Genomic DNA, 26545 nt, shown 5'->3' on the forward strand with positions numbered 1-26545 from the left:
TGGGGGGGCCAAAGGATACTCTGCCACCCCCCCCCCCCCCAATACATTTGTTTGGGGGCTATGGTCCCCCCTGCTCCGCCGTCAGTGCTGTACGAGTATATAGAGTTAGAGCCCACTTTTTACTGGGGGTATAATAATAATAATAATAATGTTATCTTATAGCGGGATAAACCAGAGTTTTAATGCTACGGTCTCATCCACCTTTACAAATCCGCACACACACAAAATAATAAATAAATAAAATATATATATACATTATATATATGATATAAGAGATATAAAAATCAAGCATACACATATCGCGGGATTCACCAAGACACCATGTGAAGTACGTCATACATTACGCCATATTGTTACTAAAGTGACGTGACCGCTGAGGATGTATGACGTACACTACACTCTTGCCTGGTTATCGATCGTAGGATACAAGTTCAAGCTTATTCAGTCTCATCATTCAGTTTTGTTGAAACTTTAGCCTTCCTAAAGCCAAGTTTTTTCGTGTCGTTAGCATATTTGCTGGTTGAAGACCAAGCGAAACGATATCGTGCCGCTAGCATATTTGCTTGTTGAAGACCAAGCCAAACGATATCGTGCCGTTAGCAGCCTAACCAAACGATATCGTTTGGCTAGCATATTTGCTAGCCAAACGATATCGTGCCGTTAGCAGCGGCCTAAAATAATTGGGAACCGATCAGGTTACCTATTTGAGTATTTCAAGTTAGACTCAATCTTTAAAAACAAAAAGAATTTATAAAATATTATGATCATGCACCTTGAAAAGAGGTTGCAAAAACGTGTAGACTAGTGGTAATCTTCTTCTTCAAATTAATGAGAAAATCCCTGTACAGGGCAACTATCTACGTGTTGGTTCAGTGAACGATACCTTGCGCCTGTGGACTGACACAGTGACTCGAGTGAGTCGAAATGACACATGTAACGTTGCAACACATACTACCATAAACCCACTCTCAGTTATAAAACGAAACATGGAAACTTACCTCTGGTTAATATGCAAAGGTTCGCCCGTCCCAATTCTCTCGCATTAGCAAACATCATTGCCATTGGAGATTCTTTCCAAACAGATCACCTTCGACCGCCATTAACTAAAAACCGAAACGCAGTAGGTCTGAAAACCACGCTCAACTTCCAAAATAAGGAGGACAAAAAAGAGTCCAAAACATTTTTTGGGGCAAAAACACTAGTACTGTGCCCCACAAATATTTGTCCTTATTTTTTATGAAGCTTAATTTGTGCCCCTTATTTTATGCTCCACAAATACAGTTTGTGGCCCACAAAACCAAAATGTGTCCCATAAAAATAAGCCCAAACAAGTCGCGTAAGGCGAAAATACAACATTTAGTCAAGTAGCTGTCGAACTCACAGAATGAAACTGAACGCAATGCAACGCAGCAAGACCGTATACTCGTAGTCCACCGCTCACGGCATAGGCAGTGAAATTGACAAGAAGAGCGGGGTAGTAGTTGCGCTAAGAAGGATAGCACGCTTTTCTGTACCTCTCTTTGTTTTAACTTTCTGAGCGTGTTTTTAATCCAAACATATCATATCTATATGTTTTGGAATCAGGAACCGACAAGGAATAAGGTGAAAGTGTTTTTAAATTGATTTCGACAATTTAATTTTGATAATAATTTTTATATATTTAATTTTCAGAGCTTGTTTTTAATCCAAATATAACATATTTATATGTTTTTGGAATCAGAAAATGATGGAGAATAAGATGAACGTAAATTTGGATCGTTTTATAAATTTTTATTTTTTTTTACAATTTTAAGATTTTTAATGACCAAAGTCATTAATTAATTTTTAAGCCACCAAGCTGAAATGCAATACCGAACCCCGGGCTTTGTCGAAGATTGCTTGACCAAAATTTCAATCAATTTGGTTGAAAAATGAGGGCGTGACAGTGCCGCCTCAACTTTCACGAAAAACCGGATATGACGTCATCAAAGACATTTATCAAAAAAATGAAAAAAACGTATGGGGATTTCATACCCAGAAACTCGCATGTCAAATTTCATAAAGATCGGTCCAGTAGTTTAGTCTGAATCGCTCTACACACACACACACACACACACACACACACACACACACACACACACACACACGCACAGACAGACACACATACACCACGACCCTCGTCTCGATTCCCCCCTCGATGTTAAAACATTTAGTCATAACTTGACTAAATGTAAACAAGTCGCGTAAGGCGAAAATACAATATTTAGTCAAGTAGCTGTCGAACTCACAGAATGAAACGCAATGCCATTTTACTCGTAGCATCGTCAGGCCACCGCTCCTGGCAAAGGCAGTGAAATTGACAAGAAGAGCGGGGTAGTAGTTGCGCTAAGAAGGATAGCACGCTTTTCTGTACCTCTCTTTGTTTTAACTTTCTGAGCGTGTTTTTAATCCAAACATATCATATCTATATGTTTTTGGAATCAGGAACCGACAAGGAATAAGGTGAAAGTGTTTTTAAATTGATTTCGACAATTTAATTTTGATAATAATTTTTATATATTTAATTTTCAGAGCTTGTTTTTAATCCGAATATAACATATTTATATGTTTTTGGAATCAGCAAATGATGGAGAATAAGATAAACGTAAATTTGGATCGTTTTATAAATTTTTATTTTTTTTTACAATTTTCAGATTTTTAATGACCAAAGTCATTAATTAATTTTTAAGCCACCAAGCTGAAATGCAATACCGAACCCCGGGCTTCGTCGAAGATTACTTGACCAAAATTTCAACCAATTTGGTTGAAAAATGAGGGCGTGACAGTGCCGCCTCAACTTTCCCGAAAAGCCGGATATGACGTCATCAAAGACATTTATCCAAAAAATGAAAAAAACGTTCGGGGATTTCATACCCAGGAACTCTCATGTCAAATTTCATAAAGATCGGTCCAGTAGTTTAGTCTGAATCGCTCTACACACACACACACACACACACACACACACACACACACACACACACACACACACACACACACACACACGCACATACACCATACCCTCGTTTCGATTCCCCCTCGATGTTAAAATATTTAGTCAAAACTTGACTAAATATAAAAATGTGAGCCACATTTGCAGTTTGTGGGGCACAAATTTGTGCCCTTATTTTGTTGGATTAATGACAACGAATGTACTATCCTTGGCAGTTTGTGGGCCACAAATTTGTGCCCTTATTTTGTTGGATTAATGACAACGAATGCCAAGGGCAAGGATATATGTGTGTGTATGTGTGTGTGTATGTGTGTGTGTGTGTGTGTGTGTGTGTGTGTGTGCGTGCGTGTAGAGCGATTCAGACCAAACTACTGGACCGATCTTTATGAAATTTGACATGAAAGTTCCTGGGTATGATATCCCCATACGTTTTTTTCATTTTTTTGATAAATGTCTTTGATGACGTCATATCCGGCTTTTCGTGAAAGTTGAGGCGGCACTGTCACGCCCTCATTTTTCAACCAAATTGGTTGAAATTTTGGTCAAGTATTGTTCGACAAAGCCCGGACTTTGGTATTGCATTTTAGCGTGGTGGCTTAAAAATTAATTAATGACTTTGGTCATTAAAAATCTGAAAATTGTAAAAAAAATATTTCTTTTATAAAACGATCCAAATTTACGTTCATCTTATTTTCCATCATTTGCTGATTCCAAAAACATATAAATATGTTATATTCGGATTAAAAACAAGCTCTGAAAATTAAATATATAAAAATTATTATCAAAATTAAATTGTCCAAATCAATTTAAAAACACTTTCATCTTATTCCTTGTCGGTTCCTGATTCCAAAAACATATAGATATGATATGTTTGGATTAAAAACACGCTCAGAAAGTTAAAACGAAGAGAGGTACAGAAAAGCGTGCTATCGTTCTGAGCGCAAGTACTACCTTGCTCTTCCTGTCAATTTCACTGCCTTTGCCGTGCGCGGTGGACTGACGATGCTACGAGTGTACGGTCTTGCTGCAGATTCATTCTGTGAGTTCGACAGCTACTTGACTAAATGTTGTATTTTCGCCTTACGCGACTTGTTTTCATTCCGAACATGCGTGAATTAATGTCAAAAGGTCACCGGATTATTCACTGGTCAATAAAAGGCCGCAAACAGACTGGGTGGTAGTTGGTCATTATATGTACTAATTGGGACAGTTATGTTAAACCAGCAAGGGCAATGAACTATTGCAAAATCGTTATACCACGAAGTTTTTCAAAATACATTTAAAACCCTTTGTTTAATCTTGGGTAGAAAAGGAGCTCCTTCAGACTGCTATAAAGCAAAATGGTTTAATATTGCTCGGCGTTTACAAATAAATCCCTCTTTTGCTGTAGGTGCTGAATCTGCTTTGTTACATTTAGTCAAGTCACACACACACACACACACACACACACACACACACACACACACACACACACACACACACGCACGCACGCACGCACACACACACACACACACACACACCAAAAATCTAAATATCTCCAAAACTCAAGCTTGAAGCTGTGTAGCATTTATTTTCTATATCAAGTAAAGCCAAGAAGTAAGGCATAGGTCTACAAAACCTCAAATATCAAGATCATCCCAATCACTTTACAGTCCTTTCTGACCAGGTTCCCAAATAGAAGCAACAGAGAGGACATCGGCCTCGACATTCTTTTTGTAAAGAAAAGATAAATCATATTGGGGAAGGGCTCCTAATATGGACCATTTTTTGTTTCATGCTGATAACTAGCTTGTTTTCTTGCGAAGAAGTTTCATTTTGTGTTTGGTAGTCCTTCTCTTTTAGGTTAACCGTTCGGCCTAAGTAGAGTGAAATAGCTTTGATAGACATTCAGCAAAAATTAAATACAGAAAAAATCACAAAGGGTCCATATTAGGAGCCTGGGCGCCTAATATGGACCAGTGAAGCGGCCTTCACGAATCACTGTAAAAGTGAAAAAAAGAGAAAAAGCCTAACGGTTTTGAGATTTCTGTTTCTGCAACTGTTTTGACATGTGCAAGTTACCCTGAGAGGGTGAATACAGCGAATACAACTTTTTTGAGTGCTCTAGCGCCGTTAGTTTGTCAGAACAGAAGGTGGTCCATATTAGGAGCCCTTCCCCTACAAGAACATACAAGACCATTTGACCATACATATAACAATTTCTGTCTTTGTTTATAAAATCATACAAGAAATATGGGACAGGAACAGCAGGATTAGTTCTGTTTGTTATTTGTTCCCGTGGAAGGTGATATTTGTCAGAGCAGAAGAACATCATACATCATGTGGTCAGAGCAATTAATTATGTTTTACTCCTGGATCCTAAAAACGTGTTCTTTTCATTTTTCATTCTTCCTCAACATTGCTTCTTTCCCTCTTGCGCGACAACCAAATCAAACACATAGTGTGTGTGAAATTAATTTGAGAGTTCGATATAACTTTTTATTTGTGTATTCATTCGTCCGTATGCAAACCGTATGTTTGTTTTTCATTTGCAACATGATTTTGATTGGTCTGAATTTTGTGTGTGTCCTTTTTTTACTAGAAAAAAACAATTGACATACTAATGAGGGACTTAACTGCACAGCTAAACTTGGTTTATGATACTATGATATAAAAGCAAGGGAAACAAAGGGAACAACAGCATATCCTTCAAGAATATTAGGCCAAACAAAAATACATGTTGGTTATAGGCTCCACGCCAGCTGGGCCTTCCGTGCACCCCCCTCAGGATCCAGCTTCAGTAGGCTAGAGATATTCATTTGGGTCTATTGAACACGTTTTATCAAGTTCGCCACGAAAAAACTCATTCCCACTACTACTTATGCCCCTTTGTTTAAGGGTACCCCCTCGAACGCATAATTTATCTGTGAAATCACAACAATGCGCAGCTGCAATGAATGAACAGAGAACCACTTCTTTCAAATCAAAACATTTAAGTTGATCATAAATCTTATGAAAACAAGAAATTCCTCGGAGGTAGGAAAAACACTCCCGTTGGTCAAAGGGAAATAACCATTCTCACTGCCACCAACTGAGAAGATTATTTCCCTTTGACCATTAATATGTACCTCTATAAGTCCTTGTAGAATCTTAATCCACCAATAACTCCCTAACCGTGTGTTTGACTGGTCCCAATTTTTGTAAGGACCGTCTCAGGAATGTATAGAACCTGTTCACCAAGTTTGGTGACGATCGGTCCGTTCATTCTTGAGATCTATATGCGAACACAAACACACACACAAACAAACAAACAAACACATCGACCGAATCCTATACACACCCCTATACCGGGGGTGTAAATACCTATTACAGTGTTCAATGTTTAATAGGTTGGCTGTAGTGATGCTTGATAGGCGCGAACCGTCATTTTCACGGTGCGCAAAGCTTGTCAACTTTGATGAGTAAAAGGTTTCAACAAATTTGGGTTTTCTGTTTCATTTTTTAGAAACTAAAATGCCTTTGAATAAGTTTAAGCCACATTTGAAATTCCTGAGAGGATTTGTTGTGACACCAGATGAGATATTTCTCCCCTACCCTCTAAAGATGAAATGTGCAAAAAGGTTTTTTTGGGGGGAAATGTGCAAACAGTTTTAGTGTCGGCGGGAAAAAATAGGGTCGGTCGGGTTACCCTAAACCAACATAAATTTTTATTTGGCCTTACATTCTACAATAAACAATAATATTTAAACAAACGCACATGCAAGGCAAATTACTGTGTTACAGTTAGGTGTCATGTTGTCGTCAAAACACTAGAAAAATAACAGTGTGTAAGTTCCAATTTAATACTTTACTATTGAAAAAGAGGGGGTGGAATGTTTGAGAAAATGCAAATCGTATGGTTCCTGTATTTATAACTAGGTTTTGTGTAATTCTTGCCCTGGTTGTTTTTCGTTCAGTATCTCGAATAAATTATGTATCTTTACAAGAAATGAAAAAACGGTCCAGTGCGCTTGTGGAATGGCGGGAGGTTACGTCGACGCTTTTACATTAAAAATGTTGAACTGCAGAGAAAAAAAACAAATAACCCAATTTATGGGAAATCAAAGGTTTTTTTTAACCAAACTATTAAAACAGACTACTGAACATCGACTTATACATATAAACCAACAAAACACGAGTTTAAAAAGCAGATAAAAATTAGAAACTTAAATAAAACTACTGCATATAAATTCAAAGACAAATTATGAATCTGACTGATACAGTTTTGTGTGAACAATCTATATTTTTTACGTGGAGAATAAACTGAGCTGAGGTTTTCACAACACATGTATATTCTGCTCACACAACTCTTTATAATCAGGTGAAACCAAAGCTCGTTATAAGGTCACTAAAAAGCAAAAAGTTCGTAATCCTGCTGCATCGAGCGATAACTATGGAAGCAATATTTCAAACGATGATCGACCCGATTTACGTTGAACTGACGGGCGTCCTTTGGGCTTGACGTTGATGTCGTGTTCCCCGTTGACGTCCTCCAGCTGCTTGGAGTTGAAGACGGCCACGAGGTGTTTCTTGCCGGCCTTCCAGGGTTTCAGCGGGACGGTGACCGTGAAGGTTCCTTTTGGCTTCACCTCACTGGGCAACAACAAATTAAAGGCCAGATGATGACGAGGATAAGTTTTGTTTAACACCCTCACGGTAAAACCATTTGGGGCATGTTCCCGGGTTTAACCCCGACTTTAGATGGTAAAAAAAAAAAATGGGACAGAAAAAAAGAAGAAAAAAAAAGGCCACCACAGGGGTTATAATAAATGTTTTAATAAACATTAAGAACAAAATAAAGGGGTTGTCGCGCCAGAGGATAGGGGCTGATTTTTATACAGACTTGGAGAAAAGGCCAGGGTCAACGTCTAGGGAAAATTAGCGGTGAAACTTGTTACAGTGTCAGGAAAACTATGTGGCTTTTATATTTTTGCAGGTCGTGGGGGTTGGGTCGGGGGTAGGGTGGGTAGTTGTTAAGCTCCCATACGTGGACCAAAAACGCGCGCCATCTCTCCTTCTCCTTCTCTCTTTCTCTCCATTTCTCACTCCCTCTCTCTCTCTCCCTCTCTCTCCCTCTCTCTCTCTTTCTCTCTTGCGTTACTCCTCCCCCCCCCCCCTTTGCTTATGTACGGGCTGGTAGCCTCACAAATAAAGCATGTGTCACTCCCTCTCTTTCTCTCTCTCCCTGTTTCTCTCTCTCGCTCCCTCTCTCTCTCTCCCTCTCTCTCTCTCTCCCTCTCTCTCTCTCTCTTTCTCTCTTGCGTTACTCCTCCCCCCCCCCCTTTGCTTATGTACGGGCTGGTAGCCTCACAAATAAAGCATGTGTCACTCCCTCTCTTTCTCTCTCTCCCTGTTTCTCTCTCTCGCTCCCTCTCTCTCTCTCTCTCTCTCTCTCTCTCTCTCTCTCTCTCTCTCTCTCTCTCTCTCTCGACTAGCTGTAAGAAAGGACCATGTGGACCAAACGCTATAATCCTTATGTAATTACGTTTTCGAGTTCGAGTTCGAGTTCGAGTTATTTCACAGAAACATAGACAACAGGGTAAATAGAATGTCACTTACGAACAAGGGATCTCTTTGACCTTGCTGATGCCCGGGGCCTCCACCACCAGGACACAGTCGGTCAGCGTGGTGGTCAGCGGGTTGACGAAGGACACCATCAGCTCCACCTCCTGACCCACCTGCCCATTGTTCGGGGCCTGCAACAAACGATGACCTCGCAATGTTACAACAAAACTAGTCCGCAATACACCTAATGGCTCATGAAGGAACAACAGATAAGGTTCAAAACACGACAGTCTCAGAATGAAAACAACAAAACTAGACCGCATTACACCTAATGGCGCATGAAGGAACAACAGATAAGGTTCAAAACACGACGGTCTCAGAATGAAAACAACAAAACTAGACCGCATTACACCTTATGGCTCATAAAGGAACAAAAAATAAGTTTCAAAACACGATGGTCTCAGAAAGAAAACAACAAAACTAGACCGCATTACACCTAATGGCGCATGAAGGAACAACAGATAAGGTTCAAAACACGACAGTCTCAGAATGAAAACAACAAAACTAGACCGCATTACACCTAATGGCGCATGAAGGAACAACAGATAAGGTTCAAAACACGATGGTCTCAGAATGAAAACAACACAAGAAGAGCAAACGCTCGATCGAGTCACTTTCGCAGTTCTGAATATTATATGAGGCATCAGATGGACAGGAAGAAATTTCAACGTTAAGTTGTGTGTTGACGAACAGGAAAGGCTAGTTATCTCCCCTGTGTTTCCGATAACGTTTGTAAAAAGCTACAGATGTAAATAATTTGATGTAAAGAATAATCCTATAAAGTTTGAATCAAATCCGATGAATAGTTTCAGAGATATGATATTTCAATTTTTTTCCTTCAAGACATACCTGTGACCTTGAAAAAGGTCAAAGGTCACCAAAGCAGACGTCAAAGTGTAGAGGTCACTGGGAGTCACGTTCACATAAAATTTGAGCCCGGTCACTTTTATAGTTTCCGAGAAAAGCCCAACGTTAAGTTGTGTGTTGCCGAACAGAAAAGGCTAGTTATCTCCCTTGTTTTTCTGATAACGTTCGTAAAAGGCTACAGATGTAAATACTTTGATGTAAAGAATAATCCTACAAAGTTTCAATCACATCCGATGAACTTTGTCAAAGATATAAAATGTCTAATTTTTCCTTTGACGCTGACCTGTGACCTTGAAAAAGGTCAAAGGTCAACGAAACCATCGTTAAAGTGTAGAGGTCATTGGAGGTCACGACTAAACAAAATATGAGCCCGATCGCTTTGATAGTTTCCGAGAAAAGTCCAACGTTAAGGTGGTGTCTACGGACGGCCGGCCGGAGGCCGGCCGGCCGGCCGGACAGACTAACACTGACCGATTACATAGAGTCACTTTTTCTCAAGTGACTCAAAAACTAGACCGCATTACACCTAATGGCGCATGAAGGAACAACAGATAAGGTTCAAAACACGACGGTCTCAGAAAGAAAACAACAAACCAAACCAGAGAGGGAGAGTGAGAGACAGACCTGGTACGCTTTTTTGGTCGACGTATGGGCACTAAAAAGCTAAATGGTCGTAAGGCCTAAAAAAAAAAATAGGTGTGGTTACGGTAACCCGACCTACCCTATTTTTAGGGGCCGACCCTGTAACTTTTTATTACATTTGTCAACAAAAAAAAACCCCAAGAAAACGAGTGCAGAAAACGCAATGAAAGCGAAATCGCCCGAGTCGCACACTTATTTCCCTGTCAAGTAGGTTTAATTTGTACACATTACAAAAAAAAGTTTAAAAAAAAAGTGATTGCCTACCTTCCTACCCTATTTTTTTTGGCTATGTTACCGTAACCACACCTTTTTTTTTGTGGCCTAATCGTGTTGCGGGCTTGATGTTGATGTCATGTTGCCCGTTGATGTCCTCAAACTGTGTACCCACCTTGATCTCGAGGTGAGGTTTACGGAGACGCATGTCGTCCTTCTTGGTGAAGACCTGGTCAGTCTCATTAACCCTGGCCACTACGGACACCGACATCATGCAGCAGTCCTTCAGCAGCTTGCCGTACTGCTCCTGCGAAACCGACAGGGTGATCTCCTTATCTGTGGAGAGATAGAGATATATACAGCTATTAGTAAAGTGTGTCTTGTTCTGCCTTGTGATCGACGAAACAGAGAAAGTGCAACATTACCCGCTATTACGAGCTAGTCGTGTGACAGAGATTTTTGTTGCACACGAGTCTGTAGATGTTTCACGACGGCTTTAGCCGGAGTGAAACAGCAGCAGTCGAGTGTGCAAGAACACTCTCTGTCACACGACTAGCTCGTAATGGCGATTATGTCTCACAGCTTCAACAGAGGAGAGAACAAACACGTTTTGCGTACTCACGCTTGATAAACCTAAACACAGGAGCAGCCATTGTGGAGAGATCTACTTTTTGACGAAAGTGAACGAACAACTATGAATGACGTCTCGGTATATGTGAATGACGTCACAGTCTGTATCTTTTGAAGCATTCCATTCTTCATGACGTCTTTCTGTGTCTGCATCCGCGAAATGTTTGTTCTTTCCGGGGTCTTTGTCATCTATGTTCAGAACTCTGTCCTTCTAGTTTCAGACTAACCGGCCTCCTGAGCGAGACACTTTCCAAGGGAAGCTAAACTCGCGTATGGAAACAGTACTGTAGTCTGGGATGCCGTTTTCAGTATTCTCAGCGTTGAAGAATTTGTAAAGAGAAGACACGACAACAGCAGGAGAAATAAAAGTCGTGTGTGCATTTTGGGGCTTTTGGAGGGACGATTTCGAGTTTGAATCCGTTCTTGCACATGCTCCAAAGCGTGTCACATACAATCTTGCACACGTTTGCTTTAGTAGTGGCAAAGAAGGAAAGCGTGTGACATCATATTATGTCACACGCTTTCCTTCTTTGCCACTACTAAAGCAAACGTGTGCAAGATTGTATGTTGCACGCTTTGGAGCATGTGCAAGAACAGATTCAAACTCGAAATCGTCCCTCCAAAAGCCCCAAAATGCACACACGACTTTTATTTCTCCTGCTGTTGTCGTGTCTTCTCTTTACAAATTCTTCAACGCTGAGAATACTGAAAACGGCATCCCAGACTACAGTACTGTTTCCATACGCGAGTTTAGCTTCCCTTGGAAAGTGGCTCGCTCAGGAGGCCTGTTAGTCTGAAACTAGAAGGACAGAGTTCTGAACATAGATGACAAAGACCCCGGAAAGAACAAACATTTTGCGGATGCAGACACAGAAAGACGTCATGAAGAATGGAATGCTTCAAAAGATACAGACTGTGACGATGACTGTGACGTCATTCACATATACCGAGACGTCATTCATAGTTGTTCGTTCACTTTCGTCAAAAAGTAGATCTCTCCACAATGGCTGCTCCTGTGTTTAGGTTTATCAAGCGTGAGTACGCAAAACGTGTTTGTTCTCTCCTCTGTTGAAGCTGTGAGACATAATCGCCATTACGAGCTAGTCGTGTGACAGAGAGTGTTCTTGCACACTCGAATGCTGCTGTTTCACTCCGGCTAAAGCCGTCGTGAAACATCTACAGTCTCGTGTGCAAGAAAACTCTCTGTCACACGACTAGCTCGTAATAGCGGGTAATAAGCATGCAGGCAGCGTTATAATTATACCGACGGGAGTCAAGATTTGGGTCACTTCTGTACATGTAGCCATGAAGAAGAAAAATAAATACAATTCATTAGCTGGTTAAATAGCTTTTTTTTCAACGGCAAACAAATAGATCGTACAGGACTCTGACAAATAAAATGTTACTGTTCGTTTTCTGATGAGACTGCAAGAGCTTCTTGTAATATTGTTCCACCACGATTGGTTCTGGTGTATCACGTGGTTCGTGAATATTAAATCAGTTGGAGACTAATGGCGGAATCCGTGTGCATGTTGGAAGGCTGCGAGCGAAGGCACATAGCAATAGTTCCACTCATACATACACTCTAGCATTCAAAGACACTACATTTTGGCGACGAGGATTCCGAGCATCACGCGCACATAATGGCAAAGGCCATTTCGGTGACACAGGTCAGTAATTTTGACATTCACGGCGACGTGTCAAGCCTCTCGATTCGTTGGGAAGATTGGGTAGATTCATTCGAGATCTATGCCGCCGCTTCCGGCGTTGATTCAGGTGTGCAAAAACGCGCGCTTCTACTTCACTGTGCCGGGAAAGAGGTGCAAGAGTTATTCAAGACATTCGGTGATACAGGCACTGCTAGTTTATTCTATAATGAATTTGTAAAGCGCCTGGAGCCAATTGATGGGACTCGCGCTATAGAAAAGTTATTTATTATTATTATTATTATTATTATAACGCTGCCAGAGAAAAACTTGACGTGCATTTCAAGCCGAAAAAGAACATCTCATACCAGCGGCATTTGTTCAGAAAGGAATGTCAAAAAGATGACGAAACCGTGACCCAATTTGTTGTGCGATTGCGTAAGCTTGCCCAGACCTGTGCATTTCCTGAAGACGAAGTTGATAACTTTATTCGCGATCAGGTCATTGACAAGTGCAAGTCAAGGAAATTGCGAGAAAAGCTTTTGTCCGAGCCCGAACTGACGCTCAAGAAAGTAATCGAAATCTCGCAGGCCAAAGAAGCTAGTCAGTTGCAAGCTGCACAAATGGCCGAGTCAGACCAAGCGTTCTCAGTCAGTCGCTCACGCAGACAAACGCGGCATGCACCGTCGGGTAGCAGATCTAACGCAAAGCAGGATTCCGCCAACTCCAACTCGCCGCAGAGAAAAATCAAACAATGTGGGCGCTGTGGCCGCCGGGGTCACACGTCGGAAGAGTGCAGATGCACTCGTGGGAAACGTTGTTTTGCATGCGATGGCCTCAATCACTTTGCATCCGCGTGCCGAAGTTCAAATCAAAACAAGCAACGTTCGTCACAAAACAAGAATGATTCTGCTCGTCGTTCGGTACGCGCACTCGATCCCGACATTGCACAATCAGATTTTGAGTCCTCCGACACTGACGAGGACGCAGTACAAGCATTGTTTTCACTTGATGATGACGCGTCGACAACAGCGGTGAATATCTCTGGTACAGAAACTCGTTTGCTGATTGATTCTGGTGCGTCTTGCAACGTTCTGAACACAGCTGATTCAAAGAAATTGATTGACAGAGGTATCAAAATACACAAGTGTAACAGGCGTGTGCGACCATACAGATCAGACCCCATACATGTCACTGAATACATCACCGCAGATGTTCAATTTGCAGACACTGTAGTCAGAACAAAGTTTCTGATAATCCCGGGCACACATGTGTCACTACTCGGTAGACAAACTGCAGAGAAGCTTAAAATCTTGTTCATTGTAAATGCAGTGAACATCCCGAACCCCACAACACCGACATCTCCGTCATCCCCACTGGACAGATTCCCGGGAATTGACCAAGGAATAGGCAAGCTCAAAAGCCACACAGTCACAGTTCACGTTGACAAAAGTGTTCCACCTGTTGCCAGAAAACACAACCGTGTCCCGTTCCATTTACGTGATAAAGTGGAAAAAGAGCTGAACAAACTGCAAGAACAGGATATCATTGAAAAGGTCACAGGACCTACAGAGTGGGTCTCACGCATTGTCACACCGCCAAAGCCCAAAAACCCGTCAGAAATACGCGTTTGCTGCGACATGCGTGACGTAAACAAGGCCGTAATTCGCACAAGACACATCACACCCACTATTGAAGAGCTAGTGTCAGACTTAAATGGTGCAAAGGTTTTCAGCAAGATCGATCTGCGCTCAGGCTATCACCAACTTGAGCTTGACCCAGCATCTAGACAGTTCACCACATTTTCCACACACTTGGGCCTGTACAGGTACAAAAGACTCCCATTTGGCCTAAACTCAGCTGCGGAAATTTTCCAGCACACTATTCAAGAAGTGATCTCTGGCGTTTCCGGTGCCAGAAATGTCTCTGATGACATCATTGTCTTCGGGTCAGATCAAGCAGATCACGATCGGGCCCTCGATGAGACTTTGAAACGGCTCCATCAGGCTGGGCTAACCGTTCACAGACAGAAATGTGAATTCAACAAGGACGAGATCGAATTCTTCGGTTTCATCTTCTCCGCTGCAGGCCTCCGCCCAGATCCCAAAAAAGTGCAAGCACTTCATGACATGCCCAGGCCGCAAAATGCATCCGAGGTCCGCTCGTTTCTTGGCATGGTCCAATACAGCTTGCGTTTCATCAACAACTTTGCGACCATCACCGAGCCACTTCGCTCTCTTACAAAACAAAACACGCCATGGACGTGGACCGAAACGCACGAGACCGCATTTGATACGATCAAACAAGCTCTGTCAGCGACAACGACTCTCGCATACTTCGACCCAAAGAAACACACAGAAATATACGTCGACGCCAGTCCCGTTGGCGTCGCAGGCCTTCTGTGTCAGGAAGGTCGCACGATTGCTTACGCGAGCCGTGCTCTCACCGCAGTGGAGCAGAGGTACTCTCAGACCGAACGCGAGGCCCTTGCTGTCGTTTGGGCATGCGAGCACTTCGACATTTATGTCAGCGGTGCGCCGTTCACAGTCATAACCGACCACCGCCCTCTACTCAACATCTGGCAGAAGCCATCACCTCCCACTCGGATCGCACGATGGTCGTTGCGCCTTCAACCATACTTACTTACGATGAAGTACAAGCCGGGAAAAGAAAACCCCGCTGACTACATGTCCAGACACCCAACGCATGCAGTCGCTGCATCAAAACATGAAAAGATGGCAGAAGCATACATCAGTTTTCTCGCTGACACTGACACACTCTCTGCGGTCACGCTTGATGAGATTAAAGCAGAAACCGTACAAGACGCCACACTGCAAACAGTCATGAAAATCATCAGCACAGGCAAATGGCATGCACTCAAAGAACTCGCAGATCCTGAGGCAAACTTGGAAGACTTGATACGTTTTCGCAACGTTAAAGATGATCTCTGCGTCAATGCCGAACACAATGTCATTCTAAAAGGTACGCAGCTCGTGATTCCCGCCTCTTTGCGAAAACGGGTCGTTCAAGTGGCCCATGAAGGGCACCAGGGTATAACGAAAACGAAATCGTTCATACGCAGCAAAGTCTGGTTCCCAGGCATGGACAAAGCAGTAGAACTGGAAGTCGAGAGTTGCATTCCGTGTCAGGCCAACACAAATCGTAGTCAGAAAGAACCCATGAACATGTCCGACCTTCCAAGAGGCCCTTGGCTTGAATTGTCTCTTGATTTCTGTGGCCCTCTGCCAAGCGGCGATTACATACTTGTGCTGGTCGATGAATACTCACGTTATCCAATCGCAGAAATCATTCGCAGCACTTCAGCGGATTGCGTGATTCCAATTGTTGACAAAGCCTTTGCCATGTTCGGGTACCCGGAGGTGATCAAAACGGACAACGGGCCCCCATTCCAAAGCCACCAATGGAGGTCATTTATGAAAAGATCGGGCGTCAAACACCGCAGAGTCACGCCACTTTGGCCACAGGCTAATGCTCAAGCAGAAGCTTTTAACAAGCCACTAGAGAAAGCCATCAGTCTGCTGATGACGTAGATGAACCTCCCTTAGACGTTCAAGAAAGTATTGTCCCTCAGAACACTGTCCCAGATACTGGCGTGAAAGAGGCATGCGGTCAAGCAACATCGTCAACACAACCATGTTCTCTCACGCAATCACAGACACAAACAGCATGCGGTCCATCAGCATCGTCAACACAACCATGTTCTCTCACGCAACCACGGACACAAACATCTCCTATCACCTCACAGACTGTCAGTATTGCCCCCTCTATGACCTCATATCCAAGGCGGTCAACCCGCCAAAAGAAATCCCCAACTCGTTTCAAAGACTATGTGACTGATTTTTGAGATTCAAACGCTATCACATCAGAAGTTAACTAAATTTTTTTTTCCCCCATTTTTTTTTCTTTTTAGCTGATTATGCATTAAGTAATGCACTCAGATGTGCGTGCACAATATTTGTTTTTGTTTTATTGTCAACAAACAGCGTTGACGTGGTACTGTATTAGCGCATTATCAATGCCAGATTATTGATTTTCTATCTTCCATGCCAACTGTTGTTTTGGTTTTGGTTTTCTTATAATGTTTTTGCCTACAAAGATTGTCGACTCAGTATTGCATTGGTAGCCTACATTATTAGCGTTTTGGTTGTATTTGTTTCTCTTGTTCCTACAAACTGTTGTACTTCTGTGCGCTTGGGGAGAGAAAATGAGAGTAAATTGATAAGCGATGCGAAAATGTTTTAATCATCGATTTGACTTTGTGCTTCAGAAGTTTTTGTTTATTTCTTCGGAATGTTATGTTTTGTTCTGATGTTCTTGTTTTATTCCTGGAAGAAAGGAAGAGATGTAATATTGTTCCACCACGATTGGTTCTGGTGTATCACGTGGTTCATGAATATTAAATCAGTTGGAGACTAATGGCGGAATCCGTGTGCATGTTGGAAGGCTGCGAGCGAAGGCACATAGCAATAGTTCCACTCATACATACACTCTAGCATTCAAAGACACTACACTTCTGACCACCTTTGCATTCTTTGGGGTTGACAAATGCTGTTGTCATCATTTTCACGAGTTTTCATTCACAAGCACCTGGTAAATAAATCTCATGTTCCCCATGCAATAACTCGAGGTTGTGAATTGGTTTGAGCTTTCATGTGAAACGTGGATTGTCAAAGTAAAAGCCAATCAGGCTGATTGTTTGATCTGTGGAACCATCGTGGCTTTGGATTTGTGTTTCCGAGGACAACGATTGTAAGCATTCACTCTCAAAGACCCAATCAATGTTGATAATTACCGCGGCGACTCATGGTCAATTTGCAACTTATCTCTGTAATCGCAAAATCCACAACGAAAAGTCATAAACACTTAAAAGAAAAGAAATATGCTCAACACTTACTGAACTCACAGGTATGATCGCAGCTCTGTACATTTTCAGACTGGAAGAAAAGCGTCAACAAGCTACGTTTGACGTCACATACAAGTTTGACGTGTTATCTTGTGCTACTGTGACGATGCTTTGTGGCCCGGAGTTGGATTCTAAAAATTCGTCTCCCTGTGGGTTATTGTGCATTTTGTTGCACAACCAAAATGATGACAAAAACGATGTTTGGTGGCTTGTTGTCAGACCAGCATTTTGTTGTTGGTCCTCGGGGAGCATATCGCCTTTTGTCTCATATTTATCAACCGCGGCCTTCGGCCTTGGTCGATAAAGATGAAACAAAAGACGATATGGTCCCCTTGGGCCAACAAAAAAGCTGGTCTGTCAACAAGCCACCAAACATCTTATAATATTAGCATCGGTATATAACCAGAAGTCCACTAGCATTCATTCTGCCCTTTGTCTTTGAGACAGATAGACAGATTGATAGACAGCCAGACACTAGCCAGCCAAACAGAGACACAGCCATCCTGCTAGCCAGCCAGCCAGCCAACCAGACAGACAGGTAGACAGACAGAAAGACAGCCAGCCGGCCAGACACCAGCCAGAGAGACATCCAAGGCCGTCAGCCAGGCAACTAGCCAGACAACCAGCCAGCCAACCAACCAACCATACCGACATAGAGACCGGTAGACAGACAGAAAGATAGCAAGCCAGCCAACCAGACCGACAGAGAGGCAAGTAGACAGACAGAAAGACAGCCAGCCGGCCAGACACCAGCCAGCTAGACAGAGAGACAGACAGCCAGCCAGCCAGAGAGACAGCCAGCCAGCCAGCTAGCCAACCAGCCAACCAACCAGATAGACAGAGAGGCAGGTAGACAGGCAGAAAGGCAGCCAGTCAACCAGCCATCACTCCAAATGTCACCTACTCTTGCCGGGATTGATGGCGACGTCCTCAAAGTGGTTGTTGCCCACCAGCTCGGCCACCACGCCGGTGTAGTACATGGTGTTGGCGACCAGGGTGCCCGTCAGGTGGCGCTGTTTCTTGCTGGTGTTGGTGCACTTTAGGGTCACCACGAAGTCACTGCCGACGAACGTGTTGTTCGCGTCAAATTCCAGCTCAAACTGCACGTCCTGTGAAATAGAGAAGCGGAGAGTAGTATAGACTAAAATGGGTCAGATGAGAGAACTCACAGCCACAGTAACAACGGTGTGCATTTTACCTCGGGTTCATCCATTTGGTGTCATGTCTCATTATCTTTAATGTCCTGTTACATCCACACCAACCACAAGAAACTACGAGAAAGTGTCATCAGAGAAACAAACTGCAAGTGAGATAGGAACACACAGCCACACTAGTAGCAATGGTGTACACAATGCCATTATGTCCCGTAGTTCGGGTCCACCCCCGTAAGCGTTATCTTTACCGACCGTTGAACTCCCCCCAACCCCCATCACCACCACCACCACATCAACAACGAAAACAACATCAGAAACAGAGCGGCAGAAGACAGACAACCTTTAAGTAAGATAGGAACACACAGTCCCACTGCAATGGTGTAAGAATGAGGTCCATTCCCCCAGGCCACCTTTATAGGCGTCATGTGTGTTGCTTTTGACACGTCCATCCCCTATAACAACCACTACTACTACACCAACAACAAGAAGAAAAAAACCAAGAGAAATAGAGTGGTAGAAGACAGAAAATGTTCAAGTTAGAGAGTTAATTAGACACAGCCACACTATTGTATAGAAATTGTGCCCCTTACCTCAGGCCCACCCTGGTAAGCGTCGTGCTTGCTGTCCTTCACCCCCACCTTGTTGGCCCTCAGCACTGCAGCGCGCTCCTCAGAAGAGTCTGGAGGAACAGTATAGTATAGTATAGTATAGTATAGTATAGCATAGCATAGAATAGTATGGTATAGTATGGTATAGTATAATATAGTATAGTACACCGCCCTGATATGGCCCTTCGTGGTCGGCTGGGCGTTAAGCAAAAAAAAAAATTTAAAAAAAAAGTATAGTATAGTATAGTATAATTATGAAAGGCACGAGGCATTGAATTTCCACCCGTCGCGATATAACCTTGAACGGTTGAAAACGACGTTAAACACCAAATAAAGAAAGAAAGATTGAATTTCCAGTTGGTCTTGCTGACATAAAAAAAAACCCACCGTAAATTAAGTCCATCCGTTAACAGTAAAACGGACATACACTGAAAAATAAGTTTGTACAATGACAAGTTTGCTTGTTATCCAAACTTGAAATGCCATCCTTAAATGTTTCTCTTTAACTTGTCTCTGTTGCCATTAAGAGCTCCTTCGTTTATCCACACGCCTTCATCCCTTGCCGCTAAATTTACATCCTATCTACCAATCCTTCTCTTTTCCTCCTCACTCTTTATTACACCCCCTGTGTGTTTGTTTGTGTTCGCAAGTAGATCTCAAGAATGAACGGACCGATCGTCACCAAACTTGGTGAACAGGTTCTATACATTCCTGAGACGGTCCTTACAAAACTTGGGACCAGTCAAACACACGGTTAGGGAGTTATTGGTGGACTATAGTATGAGGGGGCATCTTCGGATATTCCCGGCGTTCTGTTACTATTTTTAGAAGGTCACTGCAGTGTCCAGAACGTAAATTGGACCCGTAAATTATCCTCACTGTAAAAGTGCAAAGGTCGAATCAATTTATAGCCACGCGAAAAATACACTCTCATCTATCTCTATATATTTATACAATAGATATAGATGTATATATACGGCTTCTCTGTGTGTGTGTGTGTGTGTTGAGTGTGTCTGTAGAAAACACCTGTGTATTGCACAGTTCTGTTTGTGATGTGGTACCTAGGGCGTCGTCGACAAGTATGGGACTCGACATGATATGATCAGGAATGGCATTATGGCCCCTGAATCATGTTCGTGCTAAGGACGGGGGTGTTTTTCCTACCTCGGAGGAATTTCTTGTTTCAATCATTCCTGGACGAAGCGATCTCGTACTTCCCATCTACCATGTATTAATATTCCTCTAGGCTATCTCTGTGCCTCCTCCCTCTGTATCTTTCATTCTTGGGCAAGGAGATCTCTTACTTCCCAACTACCATTTGATCTTCTTCCTCCATCTCTGTGCCTCCTCCCTCTTTATTTCCATCATTCCTGGACGAGGCGATCTCTTACTCCTCAACTACCATTGAATCTACTTCCTTCCTCTCTCTTTCATCTCTCATCCTAGCCTTCATTCCCAAACAAGGAGGTCACTTACTCTCCAACTACTATTGAATCTACTTCCTCCATCTCTCTTTCATCTCTCATCCTAGCCTTCATTCCCAAACAAGGAGGTCACTTACTCTCCAACTACCATTGAATCTACTTCCTCCATCTCTCTTTCATCTCTCATCCTAGCCTTCATTCCCAAACAAGGAGGTCACTTACTCTCCAACTACCATTGAAATAACTTAACATGTTTTAAAATTTAATATCTCAAAATCGGAAAACGTTGCAGGAGAGCGGGGTGGTACGATCATAGAACCATCAATTCCCGAGAAGAGGAAAAAAACCGGAATGTTCTCGGTTGCTTAGTTTTTTCACAATTGGTCCTCAAAGACGCATGGTGTCATTTTGGAGTTTACTTGACTGACGCCAAAGCTTGCCGACGCTGCCGACAGCCAGTGCACGCTGTGTGTGCTGTAAACAGGTAGGCCTGCACTCTTTGACTCTCGGGGCACGTCTACCCGTACTTGAAACCTGCAAAAGGTCTGCTGCTGATCCACGAATATTGCATGAAAGTACTGCCTTTGGTTTGTCCGTTTGTTTGTGAGTGAGAACAACTCACTAAAATGTTTCTTTCTCTTTGCCTAAAACTGTCCACTCTGTCTTTCTCTTTCACCATGCCACGAACGTGTGTGAACGATAGACTCGTCGCAATAGGGATGTTGAGAGGAGGGATGACTTATACTGATGTTGCTAGGAGATTCGGAGTGACCAGGCAATCAGTTGCCTTGTGGCGAAGAAGGTACCAGCAAAACAACGTTAACGTTCGAGACCTGCCTCGCCAAGGACGGCCCCGTGTCACCAATCCTCAGCAAGACCGCTTCATTAGGGTTGATCGAATTTCGACTTCACAATGAAATTTGTTTGGTTAATAAACGTATTGAGGCTAACCTTCACTGCTCCTGTGTAATTTAATTGCGGCTGCGATCAACCAGTGCACGCCGCACAGCGCTGTCAAACACACAGTGCTAAGTTTGTAAACTCCAAAATGACACCATGCGTCTTTGAGCTCAAATTGCAAAACAACGGAACAAGCCAGACTATTCCGGGTTTTTGCCCATAATGAGCAATTGAACAAGCTTTACGTTGGTACAAAAATCACTCCTGTAACTTTTTCTGATTTTGAGATATTAAATTTTAAACAATGTTAAGTTATTTTATTCCGTGAGTATACTTCCTCCATCTCTCTTTCATCTCTCTTCCTAGCCTTCATTCCCAAACAAGGAGGTCACTTACTCTCCAACTACCATTGAATCTACTTCCTCCATCTCTCTTTCATCTCTCATCCTAGCCTTCATTCCCAAACAAGGAGGTCACTTACTCTCCAACTACCATTGAATCTACTTCCTCCATCTCTCTTTCATCTCTCATCCTAGCCTTCATTCCCAAACAAGGAGGTCACTTACTCTCCAACTACCATTTAATCTACTTCCTCCATCTCTCTTTCATCTCTCTTCCTAGCCTTCATTCCCAAACAAGGAGGTCACTTACTCTCCAACTACCATTGAATCTACTTCCTCCATCTCTCTTTCATCTCTCTTCCTAGCGTTCATTCACAGACAAGGACACTTACTCTCAGCGTACTTGTAGTGCTTGGTCACGTCCTCGCGGTCTCCACGTGGGGAGCACGTGCTGATGAATTTCCCCACGCTGAAAGTAAAAGAAAATCATTCTGGTAAATCATTTGAGATTTTGAAGATGGGTGTGACCTGATTGTGTCTTCACTGTCTGCATTTGTCAGTCTCACAATTTACGCTCAAGCTGATTCCGCTTGCGTGTTGCTAGAGGGACTTTCGTTTTCTTTCTTCGTGCCAAACGTAACAAGTAAAAGCGAACACAATTACAGTGTTCTAGATGGTCGAACGTGTAGCAAAGACCTGTACGTGTACGTGTAGATATTGCGTCACCCGTGACACACTTTTTTCTCCAATGTTCCAAATGCATACGTTGTTTTGCTACCACCAAGACTGTGGATTTTGACACACGCGTGACGTAAAAACAAAAATTGATGACGTTCCCGTACACGTCCTGAAAAGTGCTGATCTAGATCTTGCTAATAATGCGCTAAGGCCAGATGCAAATATCTTCTTGGTCGTGGTTCTGTGAAAACATGACTTCTCTACTCACTTCATCACTCTCATTCAAAACAGTAGTACCCCATTTTTAAGTCCTCCAAAAATCTGAGAAATGTAGGTCTTTAATTAAAAGGAGAGGTAAATGACGCTTTACACGGATAGTATATAGAGAGCGGGTCTTATTATAGAAGGCGTCTTAAAATTGAGGTTCATTAAACAGAAACTTCACTGTATCAGGGCTAATGTCCACAAGAAAAATATCAACCGAATGGGAACCAGCCACGGGATCGGACTGGTTGAAATCACAAACACAGACCCCAACTTCAACCAATCCTTCTTCTTCGTCTTCGTTCATGAGCTGAAAAATCCCACGGTTTGTACATGTACGACCGTTTTTACCCCGCCATTTAGGCAGCCATACGCCGTTTTCGGGGGTGCATGCTTGGTATTTTCGTGTTTCAATGACCAACCGAATTCTGACATGGATTTAGGATTTTTCCCGTGCGCACTTAGTCTTGTGCTTGCGTTTCCACACAAAGAAGGATTAAGGCACTAGCAGGTGTGCACATAAGTTGACCTGGGAGATCGGACAATGCTCCACCCTTAACCCACCAGGCGCGGCCGAGATTCGAACCCACGATCTTCTGCTTGGGAGGCCGTCGTCTGCCACTAGGCCATTGCACTCGCCTGACCTATCCAACCCCGACTGGTAACTTTCTTGTGCCCCTCACCCCAGAGTTCCCTTGCAACTCACGAGTGTGTCTCGACTTTGATCCGCTTGTAGGTCCCGTCCTTCTGGATCATCCAGTACACCTTGTCGGCGTTGACCTCGGCGAAGATGAAGTTGCCGTCGTAGGGCAGGTTGACCTCCCCCTCCTTGATTGCCAGCACGGGGCAGGGCCCGCAACAATACACGTCTGCAACACGGACGAGAAACATCATTGCCTAGCGGTGTAAGGGATCATGTTTTCCACCATAGCTCTTTTCGTGATTTTATACGGGATACGAGCTTGCATTCTTTGACCTTAAAAGCAAGCTAAAAATAAGCAGTCTGGCTGCTTCCTTTGCAGCGTGGACATTTTCTGTTGAATTAATTTTGCCCGCAAAAACACACGTCTGCAACACGGACGAGAAACATAATAGACGATTTTCGGATATAACTCTGTCAGGATGTGCAAGCGTTGTAGAAGAGTTGTATCCCTTATCTCATACAAACAGAAAACACGTGGTCGACCAGTTAAAACCACGATCGCAGCGAATTACTGACTCCGATGTGTATGCTATGTTTTGTTATGTTATGCAGTGTTTAATCCCTATGATGCCCATTTTTCTCTAAAATCTGCACATGATTTTATACGGGATAAGCTAAAAACAAGGCGAAATAACACATTTAGTCAAGCTGTCGAACTCACAGAATGAAACTGAACGCACTGCTTTTTTCACCAAGACCGCATACTCGTAGTTTCGTCAGTCCACCGCTCGTGGCAAAGGCAGTGAAATCGACAAGCCAGAATAGTGCGGTAAGTGTCGCGCTGAGCAGGATAACACGCTTTTCTGTATCTCTATTCTTTTTAGCGTACTGAGTTTGTTTTTAATCCAAATATATCATATCTATATGTTTTTGGAATCAGAGACCGACAAAGAATAAGATGAAATTGTTTTCAAATCGATTTCAGAAAAATAATTGTAATCATAATTTTCATATTTCTAATTTTCAGAGCTTGTTTGTTATCCAAATATAACATATGTATATGTTTTTGGAATCAGAAACTGACGAAGAATAAGATGGAATTGTTTTTGGATCGTTTAATAAAAAATGATTTTAATAACAAGTTTCCGATTTTTAATGACCAAACTCATTAATTAGTTTTTAAGCCACCAAGCTGAAATGCAATTCCAAAGTCCGGGGATATCATTCCCAGGAACTCTCATGTCAAATTTCATAAAGATCGGTCCAGTAGTTTAGTCTGAATCGCTCTACACACACACACACACACACACACACACACACACACACACACACACACACACACACACACACACACACACACACACACACACACACACACACACAAACACAGACACACATACACCACGACCCTCGTCTCGATTCCCCCTCTATTTCAAAACATTTAGTCAAAACTTGACTAAATGTAATGAGCAGCCTGGCTGCTTACTTCGCAGCGGGGACATTTTCTATTGAATACATTTTGTAAGTGACATTTAGGCCTATATGGTACTTTCTACGATGCAAGTCTCATTTGGAAACCCTCTGTTTCATGCTTGTTTTCAACGTCAAAATTAAACTGAAGTATGCAACCAACATAAAAAGGTTCATCGATGTTGAAGATTTGTAACGATAGGTATTCCCCCAAAAGGGGTCACCATTAGTCCATGTGATATTTTGTTTGTTTGTTTGCTTAACGCCCAGCCGACTACGAAGGACCATATCAGGGCGGTGCTGCTTTGACATATAACGTGCGCCACACCCAAGACAGAAGTCGCAGCACAGGCTTCATGTCTCACCCAGTCACATTATTCTGACACCGGACCAACCAGTCCTAGCACTAACCCCATAATGCCAGACGCCAGGCGGAGCAGCCACTAGATTGCCAATTTTAAAGTCTTAGGTATGACCCGGCCGGGGTTCGAACCCACGACCTCCCGATCACGGGGCGGACGCCTTACCACTTGGCCAACCGTGCCGGTTCCATGTGATAGCTTAAACAGATCTGAGATGGTGAGCCAAACTGTGTTCAGGGGAAGGAGTTTTTTGTCTTCTAAAATACTGATAAACGTTATTCTGATAAGCAATTAAAGGAATAAAACGCCGTTAACAAATATGACCAGAAAGGCAATAAACTACAATGGCAGAATATCACAGTTAGCAATTAGTTGTAGCACCAAAGAAAACAATCCTAAAGCAAAACGAAATAGTTGACCACGCAAACCAAGCAAGGGGCCAACAGAACTGACCGTCACTGGTTTCTTGAGGTGTGGAGTCAAGGGCCTGCCATCCTCCGTAGCCAGCGGGCAGGTCAGGGCGAGCCATCCACGACTCGTTCCACACGTGGAAGTTCCTGCACACAATAGATCATACAGAGTCAATTGCTATGGCTGGCTGTAAGTGCCAAACTTCACGGGCAGAACACCATTAAACAGAAAATCATAGTTTTGTTGATTTGATTTAAAAGAACATGGGTACCCGCCTCCGTTTTAAAGAATCGCCCGTCAAATTTCCTGTTAATACGTCCCTTCGTCTTCTGAGTAAACCTAACAATAAATCCAGCGAGTAACACACACACACACACACACACACACACACACACACACACACACAACATCCCCAAAAGACCTACCAAACGGAATCCTCGTCCATGTCCGACAGGGGGTTGCCGTGGTCGTCGTAGTGGATGTCGATGGTGATGGAACAGTCGGCGTCGTGGGCTGAGGAGAAGTTGGTCACACTGCGGGCAGGAATGCCCAAGGCACGCAGAACTGTCAAATACACACACAGGCGTACAAACATACAACTACACACAAAACATTACCGGCCGCAATCACCTCCACCACCACCTCCACTAATCACAACACAACACCAGTACCAACTTTCATACCCCCCCTCCCCCCCATCAGCACCACCAATGGTAATGAGAAAAACAATAACAGCAATAACAACGACAACACCCCCTTCAACAGCTCTTACTGGTGATATTTCATTACCCCAGAAAAGCCCCAGCACTTGTCCACT

At 43.0% G+C, this 26545-nt stretch overlaps 2 protein-coding genes across 4 annotated transcripts in view; both read right to left on the reverse strand.

Moving 5' to 3' along the window:
* Positions 1 to 26545, reverse strand: part of LOC138945829 (hemocyte protein-glutamine gamma-glutamyltransferase-like) — a 163287-nt gene that overhangs the window by 120732 nt on the left and 16010 nt on the right. The gene's annotated exons all lie outside the window — the stretch shown is intronic.
* LOC138945823 (hemocyte protein-glutamine gamma-glutamyltransferase-like) overlaps positions 4519 to 26545 on the reverse strand; it is a 38043-nt gene continuing 16016 nt past the window's right edge. Inside the window, exons 9-17 of the mRNA XM_070317331.1 lie at positions 26154 to 26292; positions 25771 to 25874; positions 23549 to 23711; positions 22293 to 22369; positions 19218 to 19306; positions 18378 to 18582; positions 10449 to 10609; positions 8546 to 8682; positions 4519 to 7579 (exon numbers count right to left, since the gene is read on the reverse strand). Of these exons, the coding sequence (XP_070173432.1) occupies positions 7378 to 7579; positions 8546 to 8682; positions 10449 to 10609; positions 18378 to 18582; positions 19218 to 19306; positions 22293 to 22369; positions 23549 to 23711; positions 25771 to 25874; positions 26154 to 26292 (1277 nt within the window). The 3' untranslated portion in view covers positions 4519 to 7377. The remainder of the gene's footprint in view (positions 7580 to 8545; positions 8683 to 10448; positions 10610 to 18377; positions 18583 to 19217; positions 19307 to 22292; positions 22370 to 23548; positions 23712 to 25770; positions 25875 to 26153; positions 26293 to 26545) is intronic.

Source organism: Littorina saxatilis, linkage group LG1 (genome assembly GCF_037325665.1).
Source record: "Littorina saxatilis isolate snail1 linkage group LG1, US_GU_Lsax_2.0, whole genome shotgun sequence".
Lineage (NCBI taxonomy): Eukaryota > Metazoa > Mollusca > Gastropoda > Littorinimorpha > Littorinidae > Littorina > Littorina saxatilis.